The sequence below is a fragment of the Pithys albifrons genome, chromosome 1 (genome assembly GCF_047495875.1).
Source record: "Pithys albifrons albifrons isolate INPA30051 chromosome 1, PitAlb_v1, whole genome shotgun sequence".
Classification (NCBI taxonomy): domain Eukaryota; kingdom Metazoa; phylum Chordata; class Aves; order Passeriformes; family Thamnophilidae; genus Pithys; species Pithys albifrons.
The window spans coordinates 105391791-105415806 of record NC_092458.1 but is presented as its reverse complement, the minus strand read 5'-3'; the positions used below and the strand labels follow the sequence as shown (position 1 = coordinate 105415806).

At 34.8% G+C, this 24016-nt stretch overlaps 1 protein-coding gene across 8 annotated transcripts in view; it reads right to left on the bottom strand.

Moving 5' to 3' along the window:
* TMPRSS15 (transmembrane serine protease 15) overlaps positions 1 to 24016 on the bottom strand; it is a 55960-nt gene that overhangs the window by 5747 nt on the left and 26197 nt on the right. For all 8 annotated transcript variants that reach the window (XM_071572819.1, XM_071572783.1, XM_071572801.1 and 5 more), the window contains 13 exons: positions 22869 to 22978; positions 21889 to 22026; positions 20536 to 20685; positions 18338 to 18440; positions 17706 to 17856; positions 16474 to 16615; positions 13458 to 13547; positions 12059 to 12184; positions 11474 to 11605; positions 9030 to 9140; positions 6106 to 6238; positions 3634 to 3729; positions 360 to 409 (listed from right to left, as the gene is read on the bottom strand). In XM_071572819.1, coding sequence (XP_071428920.1) covers positions 360 to 409; positions 3634 to 3729; positions 6106 to 6238; positions 9030 to 9140; positions 11474 to 11605; positions 12059 to 12184; positions 13458 to 13547; positions 16474 to 16615; positions 17706 to 17856; positions 18338 to 18440; positions 20536 to 20685; positions 21889 to 22026; positions 22869 to 22978 — 1532 coding nt within the window. The remainder of the gene's footprint in view (positions 1 to 359; positions 410 to 3633; positions 3730 to 6105; positions 6239 to 9029; positions 9141 to 11473; positions 11606 to 12058; positions 12185 to 13457; positions 13548 to 16473; positions 16616 to 17705; positions 17857 to 18337; positions 18441 to 20535; positions 20686 to 21888; positions 22027 to 22868; positions 22979 to 24016) is intronic.

The window sequence follows — 24016 nt, the reverse complement described above, 5'->3', positions numbered from 1 at the left end:
AGTCAATATTCTTAGAAAAAATAGTCTTTGTAGAACCTGAACTGCTATTAAAAAATACTGTGGAAAAAAGTTGAGTGTTTTATAGCTGAAATCAAGATGCAACTTTATAACTTGGATTGAGATATGTTTTTTCCTCACACCTTCTGGATTTTTTTATATATGTTTTTGGTATAGATCCATCTCTAGCGTATGCTTAACACTGAAACCAAGTGAAGACTGTAAATTTTCCTGTGTTTATATCATTATTATAGCATTTATAGTCCCATCCCTAATCTTTCCATTCAAGATATAAACATTAGGTTTTATAGTCTGAACAATTTGATTTTTCTGTGAAATATTTCTGGAGTCTGTGTACTTACGTTGAATGTTACATTGCAGATGAATCACCAGATTGTTCAAACAGTGTTCTCTAGAAGGAAAGTGCAATAAATCACATGTACCTGCACACAAGATAATTCTAAATGACTGCCAGATGTATATACACACACATATATAAAAATATATAATCATATATATATGTACATTAGTTTATCCGTATCCAACTGTTAAATAAAATAGTTTATCCTACATGATTATTTTTGAATTGCAAATACACAACATTATGCAATATATAAGATTAAATTTACATATTCCCCTCCAATAAACACTTAATTGGTTTATGTTACAGAAATAAATGTAGACTTCTTTGTGTTTTAGGGTGATAAGTAATCTGTCTGTGACAGACTCCCAGTAAAATTGTAACTGCCTATGGTATTTTCTATCTTTTGAGATGATTTCAATAACTTACCACTAGAGATCAGTGTGACCAAAGAATTTAAAAGGACAGTTTGATACCACTGTATCATTTTACTAAGATAATAATGCACTATAAAATACATAGCTGCATATACGAGGTTAGAAATTATTTAGCAGAGCTATAAAGCCAGAGTCTGAAGAGGACAAAACCACAGATCAAAGCTACTCAGGCATTTCTGATACCGAGAGGTTTTAAGTTCATAGCTTGTAATGAATCTGAAACACTTGGGAGTGTGTGTGTTACCAATTTAGGTCTGATACACAGGAATACATCAGAGAGAAAAACAAACAAATGGTTTGTTTACCGTGTGCATTTCCACATCATTTTTAAATAAGAAAAGGGAAGGATACTTTGAACATGATACAGTATGATGGATCCCTCACCATGTTTACCCTAAAATCTGATATCTTTTGTGGGGGAAATAGAGCCTGATGTGATCCAGCGTTTTCCCAGTGGCATAGTGGTACAAGAAGGAAAGTGGGAACTGTAACCAACCAGCACCAACTCAGTTAAAAGGTCACCACAGAGGGGTAAGAACAAGATATCCTTCCAGTCCTGAATAGTCTCCCATCGCCATATTTTAAAGCTGTAATTTAAAAAGTGGAAAGCAAATTCTGCAATTTGTATTCAAATCTGTGTTGACTCCATAGAGGTGTCCCTTTCTAGCAAGACAAACATCAAGGAGGACAACCAGAAATGTATAAATCCACAGGAAATCAGTACCATCTTCTGCATAATCATAGCAACTGGGTACTCTTGACCAAGCTCCCTCCACAGACTTTAAAATAGTGCTCAGTGGTGCTGACTGCATGTTAGCTCCTTTATCTATATGATCCTATGCTTGCCTATAGGTAGATGCATAAACTAGCCAAACTAATGCTCAGGATGTCAGATTTGTCCCTGCAATTTTACATTAAAGCAGGGTACCAAGGGTCTGTGTCCCATCACCAGTTTCTTCTGGTTTCTTTAGTAGAAGTTACTTCATGTGCCTCTGATTTTTATTCCTGAAACTGCCTCCCAGTAGGAAAAGCCCTTCCTTGCCTGCTTTTCAGCCCACCGCTCCTCATCTGCCTCTTGGTCAGTATAGCAGGGGCCAAAAGGCAGTAGAGGCACTGGATGTGCTGAATACTTAGCCTGTGTGCCTCTTTGTGTGTCAGCTATGAAACAGCTTGTCAGGCAAAAATCTGGAGTAGTTAGGATATCTGTGAGTATGATCATCACTTAGAACCGGCAAAACCAATTATCTCTGTGGAATCTGTTCACAAGGCAGAATTCTGTGCTGTTTCAAAGCTATCGTGCCAAAAATCATTACCTAAGGGCATCAGAGAACACTTTTGCTGTCTCTGTCACTGCAGCTTTCAAGTCCTATTATATGTGCCCTCCTTTGTTTCAATAGTGGATGCACATGAATAAAGACCAAAGGCAATGTGAGAAATACATTTTATAACTAGATTACTAATTAATGAATTTGGTTGTTTTAATTATCAAATCTGTATGATCTTTCTATCATTCATTACATGCACAAAAGTAGTGTGTGAGTCTGTAATTATGTCATCATCTAAAATGATTTGTATCAGCTGTTCATATGAAAAATGGTAGAAGATACCTATTTCTGTACAGAAATAAATGAATTTATTCAATATCCTCCTGAATTAATCACTTTTTAGTGTTTAATAAATATTAAGAGAAGAAATCTTTGAATCATTCCTGCTCTTCAATATATCTTGTGGCGATTCTTGTTTAGACATCCATTCAAGAAAAAAAGAAAAATAGCTTGTGGTGATATTCCATTACTTTAAGATACTTTCACCATCAGTGAGAATAATAAATAAATACTTGGGACTAACAGAGTATAATTAGAACATAAAATATATCTTTTAACTTTTTTTCCCCCTGTAGATAAAATAAAGCATAGAAAAATAAGAATTCTCTCCTTCTTTATTACTATGTGGTATGCTTATAAAGGAAAACTTAAAGAATGTAGACTATTGCTGTCCTCAACATGGTTTCAGCATTTTAGCAGTTAGACAGTAATTTTCTGCCTCAATGCATTTGGTAAGATTCCAGAAAAAAACCCCATGTATAATAAGACCTCTTACAAGCAGAAAGACAGTAATTGAAGTTATTCTATATTTTTTAAAATTGATGATGGCAAGTCTTTCTCTGTGGGAGGTGTATTGTAAATCCCAGAATTCCATGAGAATACACTCCTGTGCTAATACAACATTTTCATTTAATCTGCAAGAAGATACCAATTTGTAGAACCCTTCAGAACCATTTTAGCTGTTATTTGGGCTGACAAAGATTAGAATAGAATCAAATGTATTTAGAGGATCATCTCATCTAATAATTCACTTCTAAATGTGGAGACAAATCCAGAAGTAATTTTTGAGTGGAGAATTTTGTCTAATTACAAATACCTGTCTGTGGATTGTTTACCTTAGCAATTCACACTGAGTCCAAAGTCAGTATCAATAAAGTCAACAGATTATAGAGTGTGACTCATCCTATTTCAAGAGATACCTTGACAGTATTTCCACAGTAAATGGATAAGACTTCACTTAAGATTTTATTGAATATTAGCTAAGAATGTAGCAAGCATCTCTTTCCTTTTTAACTTACAATAGACAGACAAGAATAGAAGCTGAAGACTTGCCCAATGTTATACACAATTCATCCACAGACAGATAATAAAACCTAGATATGTTTATAGCCCAGACCTTATACAGAATCATGTTACCTCTCAGATGAATTTGAGCTAGAAATTATTGTATCAATGATCACCACTATACTTTTAATTTACCATTTGCATGAGGAAGAAACCTCACTCTACTCACCTTTTTGTAAATATTAGGCTGTGGTTTGCCCCTTTGGTAATGTTGACAAATGGGCCATCTCCATTGAATAAAACAGTTGATGATGTATTTGCATCCCTGGAAGGAAAAGATGTGTATATTTTTAGATATTTACCCTGTTCCACCAGTGAAGTGTTATTTGGGAAATGATTATGATGGTGGAATAAATGGCATTTCCCCCCTCCCCCCCTGAACTAATGACTATCTAGCAGGAGATTTTTGAGGCTTGAACCTCATATGGATTAAAATGTGACTCACTTCTTCCAGTCTCACATTTCAAGATTTCTAATGCTAAAACAATATTGAGATAGAAATTAATTATTTTACCAGCACTAAATATCAATTTTTGCTTTTCTGTGCTACAATGCAGGGTTTACAATACCATTTCTTAAATATATAGAGCTAAACTTAGTATGCAAAACAGAGCAGTAATAGCTGGACCTTGGAGTATCACAGTCTTGCTTTTTTGGGTGGCGTAATGATGCGGTACTGTCTAGAAAAGAAATGAAATTTTATATTGTGAAGAATTTAATAGAGTAAATACTACTTTCCTTAAAAGTTAAGTTTCACCTCATATATCTGTTGAAATCAAAATAACTGTACGGTAAGTCAAGGGTGTTGCTTTTGCTGTTGAACAGGATAGCTCCTCTGAAGTGGGATATATTCATAGAATTTGAATCGTTTGGGTTGGAGGGGACCTTTAAAGGTCATCTGACCAGTTTAAAAGTTATCAATTAGTCTGTTCTTCAGGTGACATTGTTTTGTAGCAATGGCTTTTTGAACACTAAGAATTCTGTGTACTATTGGTGAGATAAATTGTTTTGATGTTTCTAAACTGTATCCAGATTTACTTTATAGCCCATTCTGCATCATATACGTGGTCATACTGCATATTACCAGCTTGGAACATATACCCATTTGCTTTCCCTTGAGGAAATATGCAAAAAAAAAAAAAAAAGAAAAAAAAAGATATCAGTGGCTAGACTACATAATTTTTGGGGCAATGACAGGCTAGTCTTATGTCTCATCTGATCCTCTAGCCATACATATCTGAGGAGCAAGAGGAGAATGGCTTATGCAGGTGTAGTACACGAGGAGCAAAGTGTGTATGAAAGAAGTACCATCTCTCCTCTTCAAGTGCTGGGAAGTATGAAGTCTAGAATCTGCCTGCAGATCAGCTGTGTATGGAGACTAAGATAAGGTATAGGAGAAGGGAAGTGTTCAAGAGCCCTACTGTGCCACTAGGAGAGCTGTGACCCACCTGCTGCAAAAGTCTCTACTGCCGCATTTCTCAGCATGGAAGTGACAATGTCCACTTAACTCTTTCTCTCTCTCTCTCTCTAAATATATGAAGAGTGTCTGTACCCTCCAGACCAGGGTACAGAATTTTCCCAGTGTAAACACTAGTACACTAATATGAACTCCAGAGATTGCCCCAGAACACTGATTTGACCTTTTAGACAGTCTGGGAGAGTAGTAAAGTACCAACCCAGGAAGGCCTAAAAGAAGGTTTGTTCACATGTGAATTCATGTGAAAAGCTTCTATTTTCTAATTGCTTGCATGCGTATGATATTTAGTATGAAAATTAAAAGGCAGTTTTGAAATAACACTTGGATATTTTTCAAGTCCTCCTATGTCTGTGATTGCTACAATTAATTTATCAAAAGGGCATCTGAAGGCATTTTTATTTGGTCAGAGATCAAATTAATGAATTGCAGGCTTAGAATTTAATTTGATTATTACTTGGATGAGTGACATTCCCTAAAAACTTCAGCACTGCACAAAAGCTAGTTATTGTTCAGTGCATAGTGGTGAAGTTTCATGCAATGTAAGTAGGGCCAGAGTTTTACCATAGATTAAAAAATGCAACACCACTGCATTCAACCCTCCCCACCTTTCCCCTGAAAATTATTCTGAACAGTGACTGAAGCCAAATCTGTTTTTCATCCTCACTCCCTACTCTAAATATGCCTCAAGAGAAATGCAGTTTTTTCTTCCCAACAGCTCAGATCTAATGATAAGTATGAAATGTATTTGGAGCCCAATAGCAGAATATCTTGAATTTACTGGAAATGAACACCAGTAGGATAAAAGAGCAGCCAGGGCTGCTGTTTGCTCCAGATTTACTCTTGAGCCATTCTTATAAAAGTGGTGACACAAGTGATGACATAAAGTGATAAAAAACTAATGCCTTCACATCACTCTCCTAATGTTCTGCAATATGTCTCCTCATGCCCAATGTGCCATATTCAGTCACCAATCCTGTAGGGAATGCCATGAAAACAGAGTTTACGACACTTACAAATATGCTGGCACACCAAGAACCTTCACTTGACAGAGAAAGATATATTCGTAATTTTTTTTGGATAGTAAAGACAGTAAAATGAGGGGGAAGATGCCAATATACATTCAACAAATCTGCTAACAAATGACAGTGAATATTTCTCACTCACCCTAACCCCAACAGCTGGCAAACACTGTCTGAAATCTCTTCATTCCAATCATCTGCACATGCCAGGTGCCACGTCTTCCCAATCCTGGCCTCTAACAGCCCTTCGGTGATTAGAGAACCATTAAGTAATCTCACTGTAGAAAAGGATGGACAGAAGCATTTTAGATAGGTGGTAAACCATGTTCTTCCCCACCCCAAGCAGACAGAAATGTAATATAAGCAGATTTATTACACAAAAAAAGTTAAAATGCATTACAGGAGCAATAAACCCAGCATCTCCAGGATGTTGTGTTCCCACAGGAAGGAAATGTTATTGTTATCTCCATCTATATTTCTGCCACAGGACAGTTTCAGGCCCTGTATTTTGCAAATGTCTTAGAAATAGACAATAAAGAGTACATTTTCCATCAGCTCTAACTTGTTTTTTTCTTAATCACCATTATAAAATTTTCAGATATTGTGTGAATACATGATGCTCAGTAACACTGATTTTAAATAAGGTTAAAATAAGAGTTGACAGAAAAAAATGGACTTCCTAGTTCAATTGCTATGAGTTTTCACTATTTCCATTTTACTTCACTGATTTAGTTAAAACATACACAAATAATAAAAGCTCACTGAAAGCCAGTCTTTCTATCAAAATTTTTCCCAAAACAAAATATTCAGAACAAAAGATTTTGGTGAAAAATCTCAGACTATGAGCATAGTGCCAAGGCAGTTGGTCCATAAGGCAAACAAAATCTCAAGTATGTATACATAATACTGATAAAAATAAAATTTTTAATGTGTAATAGTAAAGGAAATATATTATTAGGAGGTCAACTAAATCTCATATATGCCTTAGGAGCTACAGCTGCATTTCAGGCAGATGGAAATTATTACCATCATGAAGTTGGGAAAAACATGCAATGCATTGAAATTTACTGGTAACCAAAATTAAAAAAAAAAAAAAATCTTAGTTGTCCAGGAAACCTTTTGCCACTCAAATTCTTTCTCAAAGAGTACCCAATCTAGTAAATTAAAAAATAAATTTTTAGGAATGCCTCTTTGACACACAAAGTACATGAATGAAAGAAGTGATTTGCAATTATTAATTAATGGTTGATCTCAGTGATGAGAAATTTCTGAGCAGTCTGAAAAATTTCATCATTGTATATACTGCAATATTTCTCCAGATTACATTTGACACCTGTCTTCTGCTTGAACTATAATTTCTTTTCTTTTCTCCTCATCAGATCTGTGTCCTTCTCCCAATACATTGCTGGTAAGGAATAAGAGAATAATTGAGCATTCAACAGCTGATTAATTCAAATACCATATATTTTAGCATTCTGCCTTTTCTTTGCAGTCCCTGGGAAGTTTCAGAAGTTGGATATTTGAAAAGACAGTTTGTCTACTTCAAATTGCCATTTCTGATAATAAATTGAAATTGGTTTCAGGAAAATGAGCAAGGCTTTTGGACACTGAAAAGACTCAATGTAAGGACTTCTAATTGAATTTTCATTTTGTTTTAAGATGTAGATTGATTCAGCCAAAGTTTGGATTAAATGGGTTTTTGGAAACAATTCTCCCAGTCTTTTCATGTGAGCTAATTTGTTATGAAGTAATAGACATTTGGTGACAAAATAAATCTTTTGGAAAATGTACATCATGTTACTGTAAATGACAGTTACCTTGTTCAAATCTTTTTTAGCAGTGACTGGAAAAAAAAAGAAGTTCTCTTTGTCTAAGAAGAAACTGAAGTGATTTTATTCCATACAATTTAAAACAAGAATGTTGGTAACAAATAGGTAAGAGCACTAATGCGAAGGGTCAATCTGTGCCTTCAGACATCTATCTATCTATCTATCTATCTATCTATCTATCTATCTATCTATCTATCTATCTATCTATCTATCTATCTATCTATCATCTAGTCTGTCTGTCTGTCTCTCTGTCATCACACATGTAAAAGACATTGAAATCAATTAAGACTGCCAGGACATATCCAAGGATGTATCTGACCCCTGGTAGATCTCTTTAAAACAAAGGAAGATGGTACTGCTTTAAGTTTAAAGATGACTTTTAATACTTCCATTAGTGCTCCACAGTAGGTTATCAGAACAGCACTATCAGAAACAGCAGTTTAGCTTATGTGCTAGGCCCAGCATGATTTTAAAGTTAGTTTTACATCTGAGTTATTGTTTAGAGAATGTTATTTCTCTGTTTGGTGAAATGAATTCATACAGCAATGCCTCCAAGGTAGAGTTCATGGAGGGTGCCATGTGTTATGGTTTGGTTTCAAAACCACAAAACTGTTTGGGAATTTCCATCAAGAAGACTGTTACTCTCCACTCTGCACTACAGAATTTATATAGCTGCAAAATTTAAATTAATTACAACCAAAACTGGTAGAATTTGGAAATATCAAATGGATACAGAAGAAATGCACATGTTGAATTCTCTTTTAATTTTGAGGCCATTGTAAGCAGCTATAGTTTTCAGCACAGAGGAACTTCCTACCTTCTCAAGATCTTCACCAGATTATGTACACTATCTCAGAAAAGTGACTTTGATTTTCTTGTCCTGATAAACTCCTTGAGATACTCCTGTGCAAATTGGCATGGCCTGCATGCATCTACAGTATTCTACATTTGCTGACCTTTGATGTCTGTTTTCCTAGGCAATTCCTGCCAAATCTGCATGGCTTACACTGGATACTGGGAAAAATTTCTTCACCAAAAGGGGTGTCAAGCATTGGAACAGGCTGCCCAGGGAAGTGGTGGAGTCACCATCCCTGGAGGTATTTTAAAAAATGTGCAGATGTGGCACTGAGGGACATGGATTTGTGGTGGAATTTGCAGTGTTGGATTAATGGCTGGACTTGATCTTGAGTCTTTTCCAAACTAAATGATTCTATGATTCTTTGTATGAAGGAAACCTTACTGCACTTTGCTTCATCAGAGCCATCTTCACAATCGCGTTTGTTGTCACAAAGGTTATTCAATGGTATACATTTCCCATTACCACACTGATGCTCCTCAACTGTGCAAGCTCCTAAAGGAAAACAAGAGAGGAAAATGAATCCCTAATTATGAGGAAGGTTGATGTTCACTGGAGATCTTAACAGTCCACCTGAAAGAAAAATTGAGTGCACAGTACGCAAAACCTCTGATTTCCTTTTCTTTCCATTTCCATTCACCTCTCTTTCAAAATGAAGACAATTTTTCAGATAACTAGAAGCTAGTTATAAACTAGAATAAAATCTATACCATTACACTTTGGAGTTTCTGCTAGAGTTATCATTGCTCAGTTACTAGTGTTCTTCTATCGCGTGTAATAAACCTTGAATGGAAAAGTCAAATTCTGTCAAAAGTAACTAATCATGTAAAGTTTGAAAATGTAGACACTTTAAATTATGTCAAGCCAATCATACAAGCAAAGAGGCACTGAAAGCCAAGAGTCTCTATCTGAAACCTGTTTGTGAGGCAATGGAAGAGACAAAAGTAAAAGAAATGAATGAGGAAAGCAGTCACAAAAATAGGATTAAGCTATACAATAAAAACAGATGAGGCAGAGAGTAAATATAAAGCTATACTCGTTTCTATAGACAAAATGTATTCTTAATTTTTCCATTCAATATATTTACAGGAAATATGGAGTCATAAACTTGAAAAAAAATGTTTATTTTCTTTATTTTACCTTCCCAAACATAATGAAATATTTAATTATCTAATATATATTTATTAATCTATTATTATATATTTAATTATTTAAGGCAAGATAATTGTCTTGCTTCTGATTTTTTAATAGAAAATGGTTCATTCATCAGTCAGCATGGCTGTACCAAATGGACATAAAATAATATGTTTTATAAAAGCCCTGAGCCAGATTTTCACACGTTCAATGTCCATAACTAATGACAAATGTTCCATAGAACTTAGGTAGCGCTTATACAGGTTTTTTATTAAATTGCCAAAAGTATTTCTGTTCAAATTATGCTTCCTTTTCAAACCCTCAATACCTCATGGAAAAAAAAATACAAAGAAAACTCTTCTAAAATGAATTTATTTGCTGACTATCCTTTTATCCTTTGCATGCTAACGATATTAGTCTCCATCCTTTGGCTGTGAAGATCATGAATAAGCATAATTCTTTTCCAAATGGAACCTTTTTAATATATTTAACAATAACTGGCAATGGCCACTCTGAGAACTCTGCCTTGCTAAGCTCAGTCTTTATTTTACAACAAAAAATGGGCAAAGGTGGCTCAGCAAAAATGCTGAACCAGCAAAAAGAAATAGCAGAGTGGTGTTGGACTGCACAAAGGTGATGGAGAAGGCAGAACAAGAAGCAGCAAAATGGTCATAAGTACTTGTAAACCAACCTCTCATTCTCACACAGTGGGATGAAACTGACTTAATTTTACAAATGTAAATCAATGTTGATATTTTTATTAAAATATTAAGAAAATTATATTTTATTAATATATAAAAAAATCTTCAACTATTTAAACATGCTGGGAGACATTTGCCTTTTCTGAAAGTTAAAGACTGTAAATTTTCCTGTTTGTGTAAATGAAAAGTACTTCACAAATCCCTCAATATCTCCTGCTTTTTACTTATCTGTTTTTCTGCTATCGTACTTCCACAGAAGTAATACAAAGCCTCTAATTAATTCTGTCAAGATTTGGCCTAGGGTTGGTGTAATTATTAATCCTGGTAAACACATTGCTGTTCCGTGTAATTTGCATTTGGCTCCATTTTGTGTATTTTTTGAGAGCTGATTGCTGAATTATGAGTGACAAGTCTAATTCCAGTGGCCAGTGAAATCAAGGGGCTTTTAGAAGACTGGCTGAGACCAGAAATGCTGCTGGGCAAATATTTCATAGACTAGCTCTTTTCAGATTATTCACATGCTAGGGACCAAATTTTTAAATATGCGAGAGGGACCATATTGCAAATATTGATCAGAGTTACCATATAAAATTTTCTAGTGGATATGATCAATAATAAATATTTTACAAATGAATTCAAATGCACATTAATGACAGCCTCAAATGAGTCACAAAGTGTTCTTTTCTGGAGTTTGTATAGGGAATAGTTAGTATTTGCCCTTAATATTTGAATAGATTCTGGTCAAAATACTAGCTCAATTTTTCATATAACACCAAAGAGTTGTAGATGATACAAACTATTACTCTAATGAAAGAAAACTACCACTTTTCATGTTACAAAACATAAAGTATAAATGAGTACTAGGCTTTTTCTCTTTAACTTTTGCATATTTCTATTGAGTGAGGGCTGACAGTCACCTTCCATTCTCCACTTTTTCTCAAACATATATGACCAGTGGTATAACCTCTTAAATACAAAGGTTCACCTGCTTACTTAGATTGTAGCCGGTAGTAAAGTTTGCAAGAAATCCCTTCCTTGTTCCAGACTTGTCCGTACGGAGGATTACTGTCATCTGGTTTCTTGTAGAGAAGACATCTGGCAATGGGCCATGTTCTGTGTAGACAGCTGTTCACCAGGAGAACATGGACACATTTGAGCTGTTTTGTTCACATGTTTTGGGTTCAAAAGCAAACACTGCCACTGCAGTAATGCAGTTTCTTCCCCAAACCTATTTGCAATCAGACTGCTGTGTTCAAAGCCCAGCCCCTATCTTATCAGTATAGAAAATTAAGGCTCAACTAAGATATTAAGCTTCTGCTTGTCCACATATAAACAGTCTGATTTATTGAGGAGTGAGTTTCATACAGATTGCATGGGAAGGTATGTGTGAAAATGTTTTGGAAATGTGATGTCACATACAATAAGCTTTCTCAAATTTTCCTCCTAATTTCTGAAACTCAAAAAACGTGAATAAATGTAGAATGAAATAAGAAAGATTTCATTTCCTTTATATTATATCCATCAGTTTGCTCCAGCTGTCTGATTAAATTAATTTTTCTACCCAGTACTGCTACTTGCCCAAAAGTAAGGAATCTGGTCCTCTGCCATCTCTGATTTCAACCACATCATCAACACTGTCCAGATCAAAAACCTGAAAATGTAGTTGAATGTTTTTTCCATTTTCAGCATTTAAGTACCACACACCTAGAAAGAGTAACACAAACACACAAATCACCTTTTCAGTAGTTACAATTGCTGTGTGACTGGGGGGGAACTCTCTGCTAAACTATTAAGAATCACTTAAGAGACTTAGAAGTCTAAATCATATTTTTAAAAGCAACTTATGTTGTCAGGATCCAAAATTTAACAGACTCTCATTTTCAAAACAATTTTGAGAACTAATTTTAGGTTCCTGCAACAGACATACATGTATTTTTAATCATTCATGTCAACTGTGAGTTTCCCCAAAGTAGTAAAACTCACTCTTTTCTGACTGTAACAATGTCACAATTAGTTTTGTCACTTTTGTCTTATTTGATAGTAAGATAATTTTATGATCAGTCACAGAAGCCTGTCTTTCAAGCTTTTTGCTTCTGTTTATCTTATACTTGCTTCTGTTTACCTTATATTTTCTTGTATTTAATCTAAGGGTAAATACTACGGAAATCTTGTAAAAAAGTAGAAAGAATAAAAGCAACCATTTAAAAAATATTTTCATAGGATGAAAAGTATTTTCTTGATAGTAGGAATCTCATTTGGGAACTTGTAAAATTAATACTGGAAAGGCAAGCCATTTCTCAGCAAACAGAAACACAAAATGACAACTCGTATGATTACCATCCCAACACAAGTCCCCTGTTAAAAGTGAAGTAATAAATAATTAAAATTTCATTAAGAAGCAACAACAAAACTCTCTCCCTCACTTTATCCACCAACAGCACATAGTGGACCCCCTTGAAGCATTCATTTCTGCCAGCTGTAGCTTAATCTAAACCAAGTACCATCAGTAGAATAACGTCTTCTAACTAGTATGTTAAGAAATATTCAGTAAAGAGGAGCTTCCTTTCAAAATGCATGGATACATTCTTTGTCATGAAAAGACTTTGGCTGTTGAACAGAACTGATATTAACCTGGCAAATACATAGAGCTGTAATGGTAAAATGGGGACTTTCTGCAACTATTGTGTTGTTGAACTGACAGAAATACATTTAAGATAATAGGCATGATGGGACTGACCTGTCTGTACCCATGCCATGGGCTTATGCCCATCCTCATCACTTTTTAATCAACTGACACATTTCCTTAGCTTCTGCTAATTGTCATATAGAATTTAGTTAAAATATCCCACTCATATAGCTTAGATCTTGTTTGTTTGTTTGTTTGTTTGTTTGACAGCATCTGATTTGGAAAAGTAGATTTTGTATCTGTTTTCATAAGGTTAAATTTATCCTTAAGATTTGGAAAAGAATGACTTACAAGAAGCTCGATTAGGGTAATTGTTTGGAAAGTTTTCAGAGCTGAATGTACTGTTTGGCTCCCAGAGTTCCACCGGCCCTCCACAGTCAGCTGAAAAAGGAAACATTTGTCTTACTTTTTCAGTCAATAACAGTAATTTGCACAAGTAACGTTATGCAGAGGGTATTCAAGCCGACTTCATTGCTTTAAGGGTTGTTATGGTATAAAACTTGAACAATGAGTTGTGAGAAGGTAACACCCTGGTAAGGACACAGAGCACTGAAGAAACATGGTGGGTAAGAATTCCCTGTCCTTGTTAGTTACAGTGTCTGGTAGAGCTGCTGACACATAAAATTGATGCTATAGTGTTATCTATTGCTATAGTTCATATATTGCAGTTTGTGAAGTTCTGGTGCCCTGGTGCACAACAGCATTGATCTCTGATGGTGCCGTGAGAAGTCACAGGAAGGACTCAGTCTGTCTTTCATTTCATGATTATTTTTATGGAACATTACTGCATGTGCAAACTGACACAGATTGTTAAGCTGCATAAAGAATATATGATTCTTAGCTAATATCACCTGATATGAGCAGAGCAAAAATAACTTTCTTAGCAGCAAAACAGGGGCAACTTATGATGCAATTTGATCTGGTGTTGACTACACGTAAGGCACATTATTAATGATCTTTCTCTTGTATGGAAAAATGAGAGAAGAAATTGAATTTACTCATGTCTGGGAAAAATGTCTTAAAAATTTCCAGTGATCTTTAAAAAGGAAGTTCATGTGGAGTTATTCATGCAGCTGTTGCTCATTAGAGAACCAAAAAGTAATCAGTACCAACAATCTTGGTTCTTTGATTGAGCATAACAGATGATTTTCTCAACATTTAAAAAAAATTATATATGACCTATTCATAAATACCTCTATGCTTTGGCCAAACTTCAATTTATATTGACATACACATCTTAAGTGTGGAATCTACACTGTAATTTCCACACTGTTGGTGTTAAAAGGCAGGTTATAAATGAACATGAAGATGAAAGCAATCTTTGTTTTAGATAAAAGTGTAAGCTGGCAGTCTTGTGCAAAAGACAAAAGGAAATCCAGCTTCCCTGTGCCACCACCAAAACTATTTTTTTTATGTTTCAATGAGCTTTTGTGGCACTGTCAATGATGCCAGTGCCTCTTATTAAAGCTCTAATTCTAGTAAAAGAAATTCACTCAGCTCAAATTCTTTTATCTCTTGTTTATAGACATGACATTTGTAGTGAAACCTTTAGTGTTAGTAAGCTTGCACCACATCTATCAAAGTAATTTCATAATTCTTTGAAGATGATTGATAACATTCACTTTTTTCATCAGAGTTAGCATGTCCATGGCATGTCTTAACAAAGTTATGAGAATAAGATAGTTTTTCCCCAGCAACAGCTTAGACTTTGTATCATATTGAAGGATAGTTTGGATCCTCTCTAATCTCTTTCACAAGGAGATATGTGCCTTATGACAGCATCCTTTTTTGAATATTAATATTTTATCACCGTATTTTGGATAAAGAGCTATAGTTTGAACAACATTTCTTTGGTGTTTTGACAGCAGCACTCAGCTCTCTTTTACCACAGAATCGTTCTCCTACTAATCGTTAGATTGATGCTAACTTGTGAAGTGTGTTTACTCACAGCACCTGAAAGATGGCTGGAGGTGGCAGACATCAGCATCTCTCCACAGAATTACTTTAATGAAAACTGCAATTAAAATTCCCAAACTCATTTTGGTAAATTATGACTGATATTACTACTACTATAAAAGTTTAATTTTGCTGACAGAGACATCTTGTTGAACTCTACCTCCCTATGTCTTATGATGGAGGTCTAAAACTGCATTTTGCTCTTATATTTAGAAGGTTTGTTTTCTTACAGGTCCTGATGCAGTAGATTTGGAGGTGACAAATTTGATAGAATGGCAATGTTTCAACATGCATACAATGCAAACAATTTTTTTCTAGTCTTTTTATTTTAGACCATTCTTATTTACTATATCCTGTCAAGAGAACAATTAGCTGTGCTTCGTAAGTGACAGTAAATATAATAAGGGAAAGTCCTGGAACATTCTCACTGTTTGTTTTAATGATTTGCAGCCACCTGAGAACAGGCCTTTTGTAGAAATCTTTTCTCCCTTCTTCCCGCCCCCACATTTCCATTTCCTTTCACAATAAATTATAAAGTTGTATCAGATAGTTTAATGATTTTTTTCAACAAAGTCTGTTTATATTTGTATTACTATTTACTTTGATGTGCTTGGACTTGGTTAGCATCATAGACTATCTTTCTTCATTGTTTTATATACATTTTCCATTTATTCTTTTCAGAGCAAATATTGCCTTTCCCCTTTTTAATGTAACCAGCTATAGCAGGACTAACATTACAACTAAATGAATATTGGAAATAACAAATTAATTGTGCGCCTTGTTTCAGGTAATACCTCCATTTTGGGTATCAGACACTCACATAGTTTGTGCTCCATTCTTAAACCAATCTCGCACTATCATAAATTCTTTTCCTTAAATATGGGAGTTTTCAGTGTGCACATGCTCTCAGAGCTTGGTGACATTTCACCATTGAGACCTCTAGTGATACTACTTACGTGACTTTGCTCGTTCTCTTATTCCCCTGCTACCTTACCTATAATTTCAAATATAGAGGTTATGATCTTCCTTCTCTTTCTTCTTCCTTCACTTTCAGTCATGTCCTGGAAGCTTTACTAATTAAACCTTTTTGAGACAAATTCTGAATTTTTTAATTATCCTCCACTTTTCAAGTTTTGGAAGATACTGTAATGACAGCTTAAACTGTGATTCCCACCAGTTCTTTTGCTGTCAATGAAGTCACAGGCAGGGAACTTAATCTATAGTATGTTATCCTGAATAGATATTTGTGATGATTAAGAGAGGTTTTTATAAAACTGAAGGCTGAAAATTCTGAATCACTCATACAAAAATACAGTAATAGGAAATTAACTGCAATTTAGTGTTTACTTACTAGGAACTGAAGCAGTAGTAGGAACAGTTGGCACTGCAGTTGGCTCGATATAATTGCTTTCATTGCACTTTCCCTTTGTCAGGCCAATGTCATCCACAGCAATATCACTGGGACTACGCCTTTTAAAGGCATCTAAAATAACCTGAAATTCAGGGGAAAAAATTAGAACTTTAAAATTTAATAAGCCTTTTTTTGAGCCTCTTATGCTGAACTGTTCTGTCTTCTTGAAGGCTCTTATTTCCACTGTAATCTACACTGGTGATGTAGTCAGGGAAGGACATCAAGGATAAGACACAGTTCCTGGCAAAATAAAATAGCACTATGCAAACTCAGAGAATCATTCTAAGGAATGCAGCAACCTCTCCATACAAATGATGAACATGATTTAAAAATATTCAACACCTTTGCTTTTTATATATAAATCCATGTAATTTTTTAAACAAAATTCTGCATTGCTCATCTACCCAAAACTTCTTCTGAAATAATGGCATATCTCCAAGAAAAACGGAAATTCACCTAATTTCTTCATTATTGCGCTTTAATATCCACATATTTAAAGTAATCCTGCAACCAAGGAACTCCTGCTGGTGAAACACAGTTAGGTTTAGCAATCTTCCTGAGATCACAGACCACACATTTGCTGGAAATCTGATGCAACCAGGTCATAGATGCATTTACTTCCTTAGACATTAAATGTATCTTTCTGGCAGTGTTTTTGCATCAATCAAAACTACTTCAGAAGGGCAAACCACCCCAAATACCTATAATAAAAAATTGTTTTCAAAAGAGAGGTGCTGAAGGAATTGTCTAGATTAAATCTCCTCCATATGTTTACAGATATGTTAGGTCAGTTGTTAACCATGTGATGCCAAAAACCACTTCCATCTGCAACACACTTTCAGTGAATTACTCTGTAGGTAATTAGTGAAAATACTGATTTGGAATCTGAAGTTATTTAATTTACATCTCTTCATGGCTAAGGGGCTCTAAGTCTAGTGGAAGGTGTCCCAGCCCAAGGAGGAAGGTTGAAATGAGATGATCTTTAAAGTCCCTTCCAACTCATTCTGTGATTCTATGATTCTTCTGGATGCTAACATTTTTTTGATGACATGCATTAGTAAATAATACTAGGCAGTATCTTTGGAGCTGTAGGTCATTGGGCTCATTTCACAGGGAACTGTGATATCAGTTTAGCTAAAATAAATTTTTAAAAGAATAGCAGTTAAACAAACCTTAAAATCAGATGTTTCATTTAAAGTTACTTGTCCATAATTCCATTGGTTTCCATAGTTTCCTTCTTTCTTGAAAATTACCTTTTCCAAACCATACTCATTTTTTATGCTGACTCTTAAAAGGTAAACATTAGCACCGTACATGAAATACCTAGAGGGAGGAAAGCAATTCTGTTATTATTGGAAAAAAGTGAAATTGCATGAAAAAATGTCTCTCTTTATTTTATAACCAGTTTTAAGAAATTAGGACTAATTTACAGTGAGCAGGAAATTAAAATAAATAATACTTTTAGATTGCACCAGGAATTTCTTTGGTGCTTCGCTATATTTTCTGCAGAGGCCTAGTTAAGCTTCATGACAAATAAATGTTTCAGGGATTCTTCATGTCACTTTTGTATAGAGATAAATACTGGATGCAGCGTGAAAAGGAAAATCCATTAAAACTTACTGCAAGAATCAAAGTTACAAAGGAGTTAGAGTTTCAGGCCTGGAGTTGAGGCTGATTGCGGAAAACCAAACAGAAGCAGGTTTGCATTGCTGACACACCAACTTGGATTAACATTCTATATGAAAGCAAGCTCCTTGGTTATATTCTTAAACAAAGTATAGGTTTAGGAATTACATAACAATACCAAAAGCTTAGGCAATATGTATCTGAAGAGACCAAAGGCAAACTCAGAATCCGGACTCGGTCTTCTGCGAATCCCATTCCAATGGGTGTTGAAATATAAAATCCTGCAAGAGAATGATCACATTTTAGCCAGAACAGAATTACTTTATTATTATTATTATTAAATTGGAGTTTTTACATTTAAAGCACAGATAGTGTTGCATGATTTGGAAGATTCCAGAAACAGTAGATATGAATGATTCTCCCAAGATATATTCATCAGTCATTGACATATCAAAGTAAGCTTTTAAGCTTGTTGGATATTCCCCAGAACCAGATTAGAAATGAGAAACTAGTCCTTTTCAAGTCAGTGGAAGCTCTACCTTATATTTAATGAAGGTGGCAATTCTACTTCACTTTCTGTCTTTCTGTTTGATATTTCTTCTGATTTTGCAGAATAATTTCCTAAAATTTTCATACTTTTTATCGACATAAAAATGAGAAACATGGATTGCATTCTGAGAGGGTGAGAGAATGACTACATGAATATTTTATAGAAAGGAGAAGCATTATAAAGGACCAAACAAGCAAATGTTATTTGTGAAATTGAGCTTGTAGCTTTTTCTGAGTTAATTCATTGTAGCTGGGAATTTGGACTTATTACTGCCATATGAGGCCAGTCCACAGAAGCATTGTCATTCATCACAAGAAAAGCAAACTTAGGAAGTTCTAAAATAAAATTCTTGCTTTATTTATCTATTCTAAATCATACATATATGCACAAATTTTTTATTCATAGAATCTAAAAAGAAATGTAATTACAATTATGTAATGTAAATTATATATACTGTATTCTGCTATTTATAATTCTAAATTAGCTGGGTTTTTTCAAGTGGGAGGTTAAAATAACTGAAAATTAGTCTGAAAGCTGAACCAGGCATTTAATTCCCTGTATTAACTTACAAAACAAGCATTAAAACACACATGGTGTCTAGCTTTATGGAAAAGGTCTTCACATGTTCAAAGTGACAGTTCTCTGTCTTTGTTTCTTCAATTCTCTGAGTGTGCAGAATCAATTTCTGAGTGTGTATTAAGTCCTTTGCTTTGCAAGAGCAGAAAACCAAAAATAGAGTTTCTCTCAATGTGTGGAATAGCTAGATATTAATGATGAAACTCACCTTTTTACTCCAAATACAAGTCATAGAAAACTATATATACAATATAATAGGAACATTTCATATGGAAACATCACATATGTCAGCTTAGATTTAGCACAGGAAAACAGAGAGCACCTAAAATAAATTATAATTCGAGAGAGAGTTAGAAATTATTGCCAAGGATTTCATTAACCAAGTTTTATGTTCTTTCATCTCATTTTTACTCTAGGAGCCAAGTGGGAAGATAAAAAAGTGTTCTGAAGATTGTTTAGAATATGTGCATTTGCTCAGAGAGAGGTGAATAATTTCTATCTGATAAAGTGGAGAATACTATTTTTCTCTCCCCAGATTATGTTAGTTTTAGATGAATTGACAAATCAGCTGAGAAAGTGATTGTTTAGTTTTACTAGTGAAGCAGAAAATAAAATTTTTGGAGTCTAATTCTGGGATAAGGATTCATGATAGACATTCAAAATCTGATTACTATTAGCATTATCTCCTCAATTAAGCTCCACTTTTGATATGATTGCTCTTTTAATTAAATTATTTAACTGTAACACTTCCTAGAGTATTTGTGTGTTTGGCACAAGTACTGGCAATTACTGTGTTTAGTGTGATATAACTGGGGATACAGGTAGCCCTTGTACACTGGAGGTTAACTTTATGTTAAATGAAAACAATTCTGCGACAACCATGAGGATATCAGTAGTACATAGGAATGAAATCGATTTCCCTGAAATGTAATTTTACCTTTTTTTGACTCAAGGTAACATGAGCAGTTTTTACCTATAACGCAGTTGCATAATAGAAATTCCTTTTTTAGATAAGGCTGCATTGAAACCTTTCAGTACCTCACACTTTATCCAGTTTGCATATTCCTTTATTTCTTCCTGTATTTCCATAAGGTCCAATCAGTTTATACCCAGCAGTCCTGACTGATTTTTATGGCAGAATAAAATGACATCCTAGTCACACCGCAGTGAAGAATCCATTGTACAGTGATATAACATAAGCTAAATCGAGGTTTTCCTTTAATCTGCAAGAAATTTTTTTTTGATCTTACCTGAAAAGTTGCCAAATGTATGATCAAACTCAGGACCACTCATTGGGGGAAAGGTAGGACCCTGAACTCTGTCCCAGTCTGAATCATCATCTAAATCTTGTATCCAGTAACAAAAGCCATCTTCAAAAGTGCAATTGACTTTCTCGTAATCTGTGAATAAGAACCTCTAGTAAATAAAAATTACAGAGACATTGAGTATTTTCTCAGAATTACATAAGAAAGAGAGATGAAAAATGTAAATTTTTAAGTATAATTGTGAACTGAAGCCCACGGTGACTTAATTCTCTCTTCTATGCAACACAACATAATTACTCAGCTAAATGTATCATTTGTACATGTAAACAAAATGTTATCACTGAAGGGTGGTCCAAAATACTCTTGGACTCTATTCACTAACCTTCATTTCTGACCCTTCACCAGTAATGTGATGGGTCAATGAGGAAAAGACCCTGGCAAAGGTAACATTAAGGGCTAACCCTGCTCTTTTCCTCTTTTTCTTGCCAGGGCCTGGATGGCTCCAGCTGAAAGGCCTCACCACCAGAGCTGAATGCTGTGCTCCATGAACCTGGGATGACCCTTTCCTTCTCCTCATTTGCTCCTTCGCTCCTTCTTTGCTCGCATGGGTTTGCTGCAGCATCTTCATCACTTTTCTTCTCATGATATTTCCATGTCTTTCTATAGTGCCTTTAAATAAAGGCCACAACGGCTTCCACATGACAAGAGCTTGCTGGCACTCCAGGTGCTTCCTGCAGTATATCCCTTCCTGGTCATATTCCCTATTCACATCCTACTCAAAATTTAGCAGCTGAAGAAGCCTCCATTTGTTCAATTGCCCAGGAATACCAATGCATGAGCCATATTGCTGCATTTTGTTGTCACTGTAGATTTATTGTATCTGGATTTTCCCCAATGCCTTTTTAGTGAAGCAGGTGTATTCCTAAATGTTAGTTTTACCATTTGGGACTGCTAGTTGTGGCAGTGTATTAAGACATCAGAAAATCTGGAGAGGAGGTAATGTCAGGTGATCACAGAATAAAGATTGCTGTGATTCCACAGTGTTCATTAGTGAACAAATTGCCTGAGAGGACTCTGATGGACTCTTTTTTTCATTCTTATTTAAACAGATGAGATTTTTAAGACAACACCCTACTGCTAGACACAGGTAAACTAGTGGATGCTCTTACTGAAATCAATTATTTGATCTTTAGAGCAGTATGAAATTTTCCAATCATGATCTAGTTAGTGGACTGAGGCCAGAAAACACCACTTCCCTTGTACATTTTGTCAGATTGAAAATAGAGATACTCCAGACTTCTGGGATAACAAACACACACATACCCAGAGAACACTTACTGTTTAGTTCACTTGTATTAAATGTAGAGTATGTTGCATTAAAGCCACTGTAATTTTCAGCATAATCAGATGTAAACTGTGCTGTAGCCTCATGAGAAAAAATGTAAATTGTTTCAGTATTTGTCCCTGACAGAGAAGCTGAAAACAAATAAAGAATAATATAGTTAGAGAGAAAATGATCTCGAGCACATTAAAATCTCCAGTGCTATCACAAAAACATAGGGGATTAGTTTCTTGAGTCTTAAAGAATTCTTTCCCCATTGTATTGTGATCCTGCTGCAACAGCTTCAAAACCCTGGACAATTTAGCTCTTTGACTGTTCTATGGATATTCTGCATATCCTATCTCTGATATTCACCAATATGGACATCAGCTAGTCTTATACTGTTTCCCCTTCCTGTTCTCTACCTGCTTCCAAAAATAAAGATAAGTAATAATATATCTTTCTGACTTAGCTCTATATATTTATCTTCAATATATGTTTTCTGCCTCTGATGGAATTCAGCTGTATAGACTGAGTCATGTGGAAAACAGGTTTTCCAGAGTAGAATTTAGAGACAGAGAAAATGTCTCATCAGTATTTCAAGGTCTGATGAAAACAATGCCATGTTGTAATGATTTTCTGAGAGTATCATAGGACTTCTCCCAACAGTCCAGTTTAGATACTTTCATTTTTGGTTATTGCATGAGATGTTACAGGATCTTCTGAAAATGTATTTCCAGTGAAACATGGACCCCACAAGACCATGACTCTGGTCAAGTTATCAAGATTGTTCAAACAAGAGCTTAGAAAACAAGTAGAGGTTTCTTACCATATAAGGGAAGCAATTTTGAAGAGCTGATGTGTAGTCTAACAGGGTGAATTTACACAGGTCCAGTCTTCCTCTTAAACACATGCATGCAACTTTTTCACTTCAAAATGTTTATTTTGCTACTTAGATTTTATAAATGGAAAAGTAATAGCTGAAAAATAAACTTACCTCTTAAAATTTTGTTCTGTCCTATACCTTCAAAAATACTCAGTATGTCTGCATATCGTTGTGTTTCAAAGGAAGTGAAGTTCAGTTTAATGGACAACCCTCGAGGCACTCTAAGGTAACAAGATAAAAATAAACCTCAAAACTGAAAATCTTTTTTTGACAGTAGTAAATTAATCAAGGGCTTGAATGATGTTAAGTTCAGAAGAAATGTGATATTATATTAATCAAGATCTATTTGTCAAACTGCCTTGTAAAATTACCAGAAGATTAGGGCATAAACCTTTTGTAACAGTACAAGTACTCCTTTACTTGCTGGAGTTAAATGTATTCAAGAAACTGAATGTTCTGAATTCTAGAACGTAATAATCAGTTCTGCAGGGTTTTTTTGTTGTTTCTGTTTGTCCTCTGCATCTTATTGAATTACAATTACCTTTTCATACATATTGCTACTAGATATCACCTCACTTCTCAGGTATACTTTCTCAGGCCAGAAGAATAGCAAGATATTAAAATCTCTCTCCTGAAAGTCCAAAACAATGTTTCTTATGACAAAAACAAGATTTGCATGAAGAGTTGATCATCTCAAACCCACTGCATGGGAACTTATACACCCTAACCATCACACAGTAAGTTTAATAACAAAAGTCACTTAAACTAAAGTGTAAAAATGCTTGATTTTGCTGCACTTATGTTCTTTCAGTAGTTCTCCCATTTCCTTTCTGGAAAACATATATGGTAGTACAAATTCTAAAGCACTACTATCACTGTCAGTTTAGAGTCTTATACCACTATTTGTTGTTTTCTGGAATTGAGAGACCCAAAGAAAATAGCTTTTCAACAGCCATCTGTTGATGTTTATCAGTAATGATTAGTAGAGAAGAATGAAGTACATATCAGATCATTGCCTTTTCTTTTTTTTAAATTATTATTGTGTATTTCTCCAGAGGAAAAAAAAATCCTCAGTCTGAAAAGAATAAAACATGTAGCTGAAAGGTAGTCTTTCAGGAAGCTAAGGTTCCAGGGATATATTGAGTATACTGCTCTTTTAAAAGGAGAGGAAATTTCATCTTCATTTGGAGTTAAATGGGGTGAAAATGTAAAAGCTTTTCCTATAAGTAATGGGGAAATCCTTCTAGGTAAAGACAGGC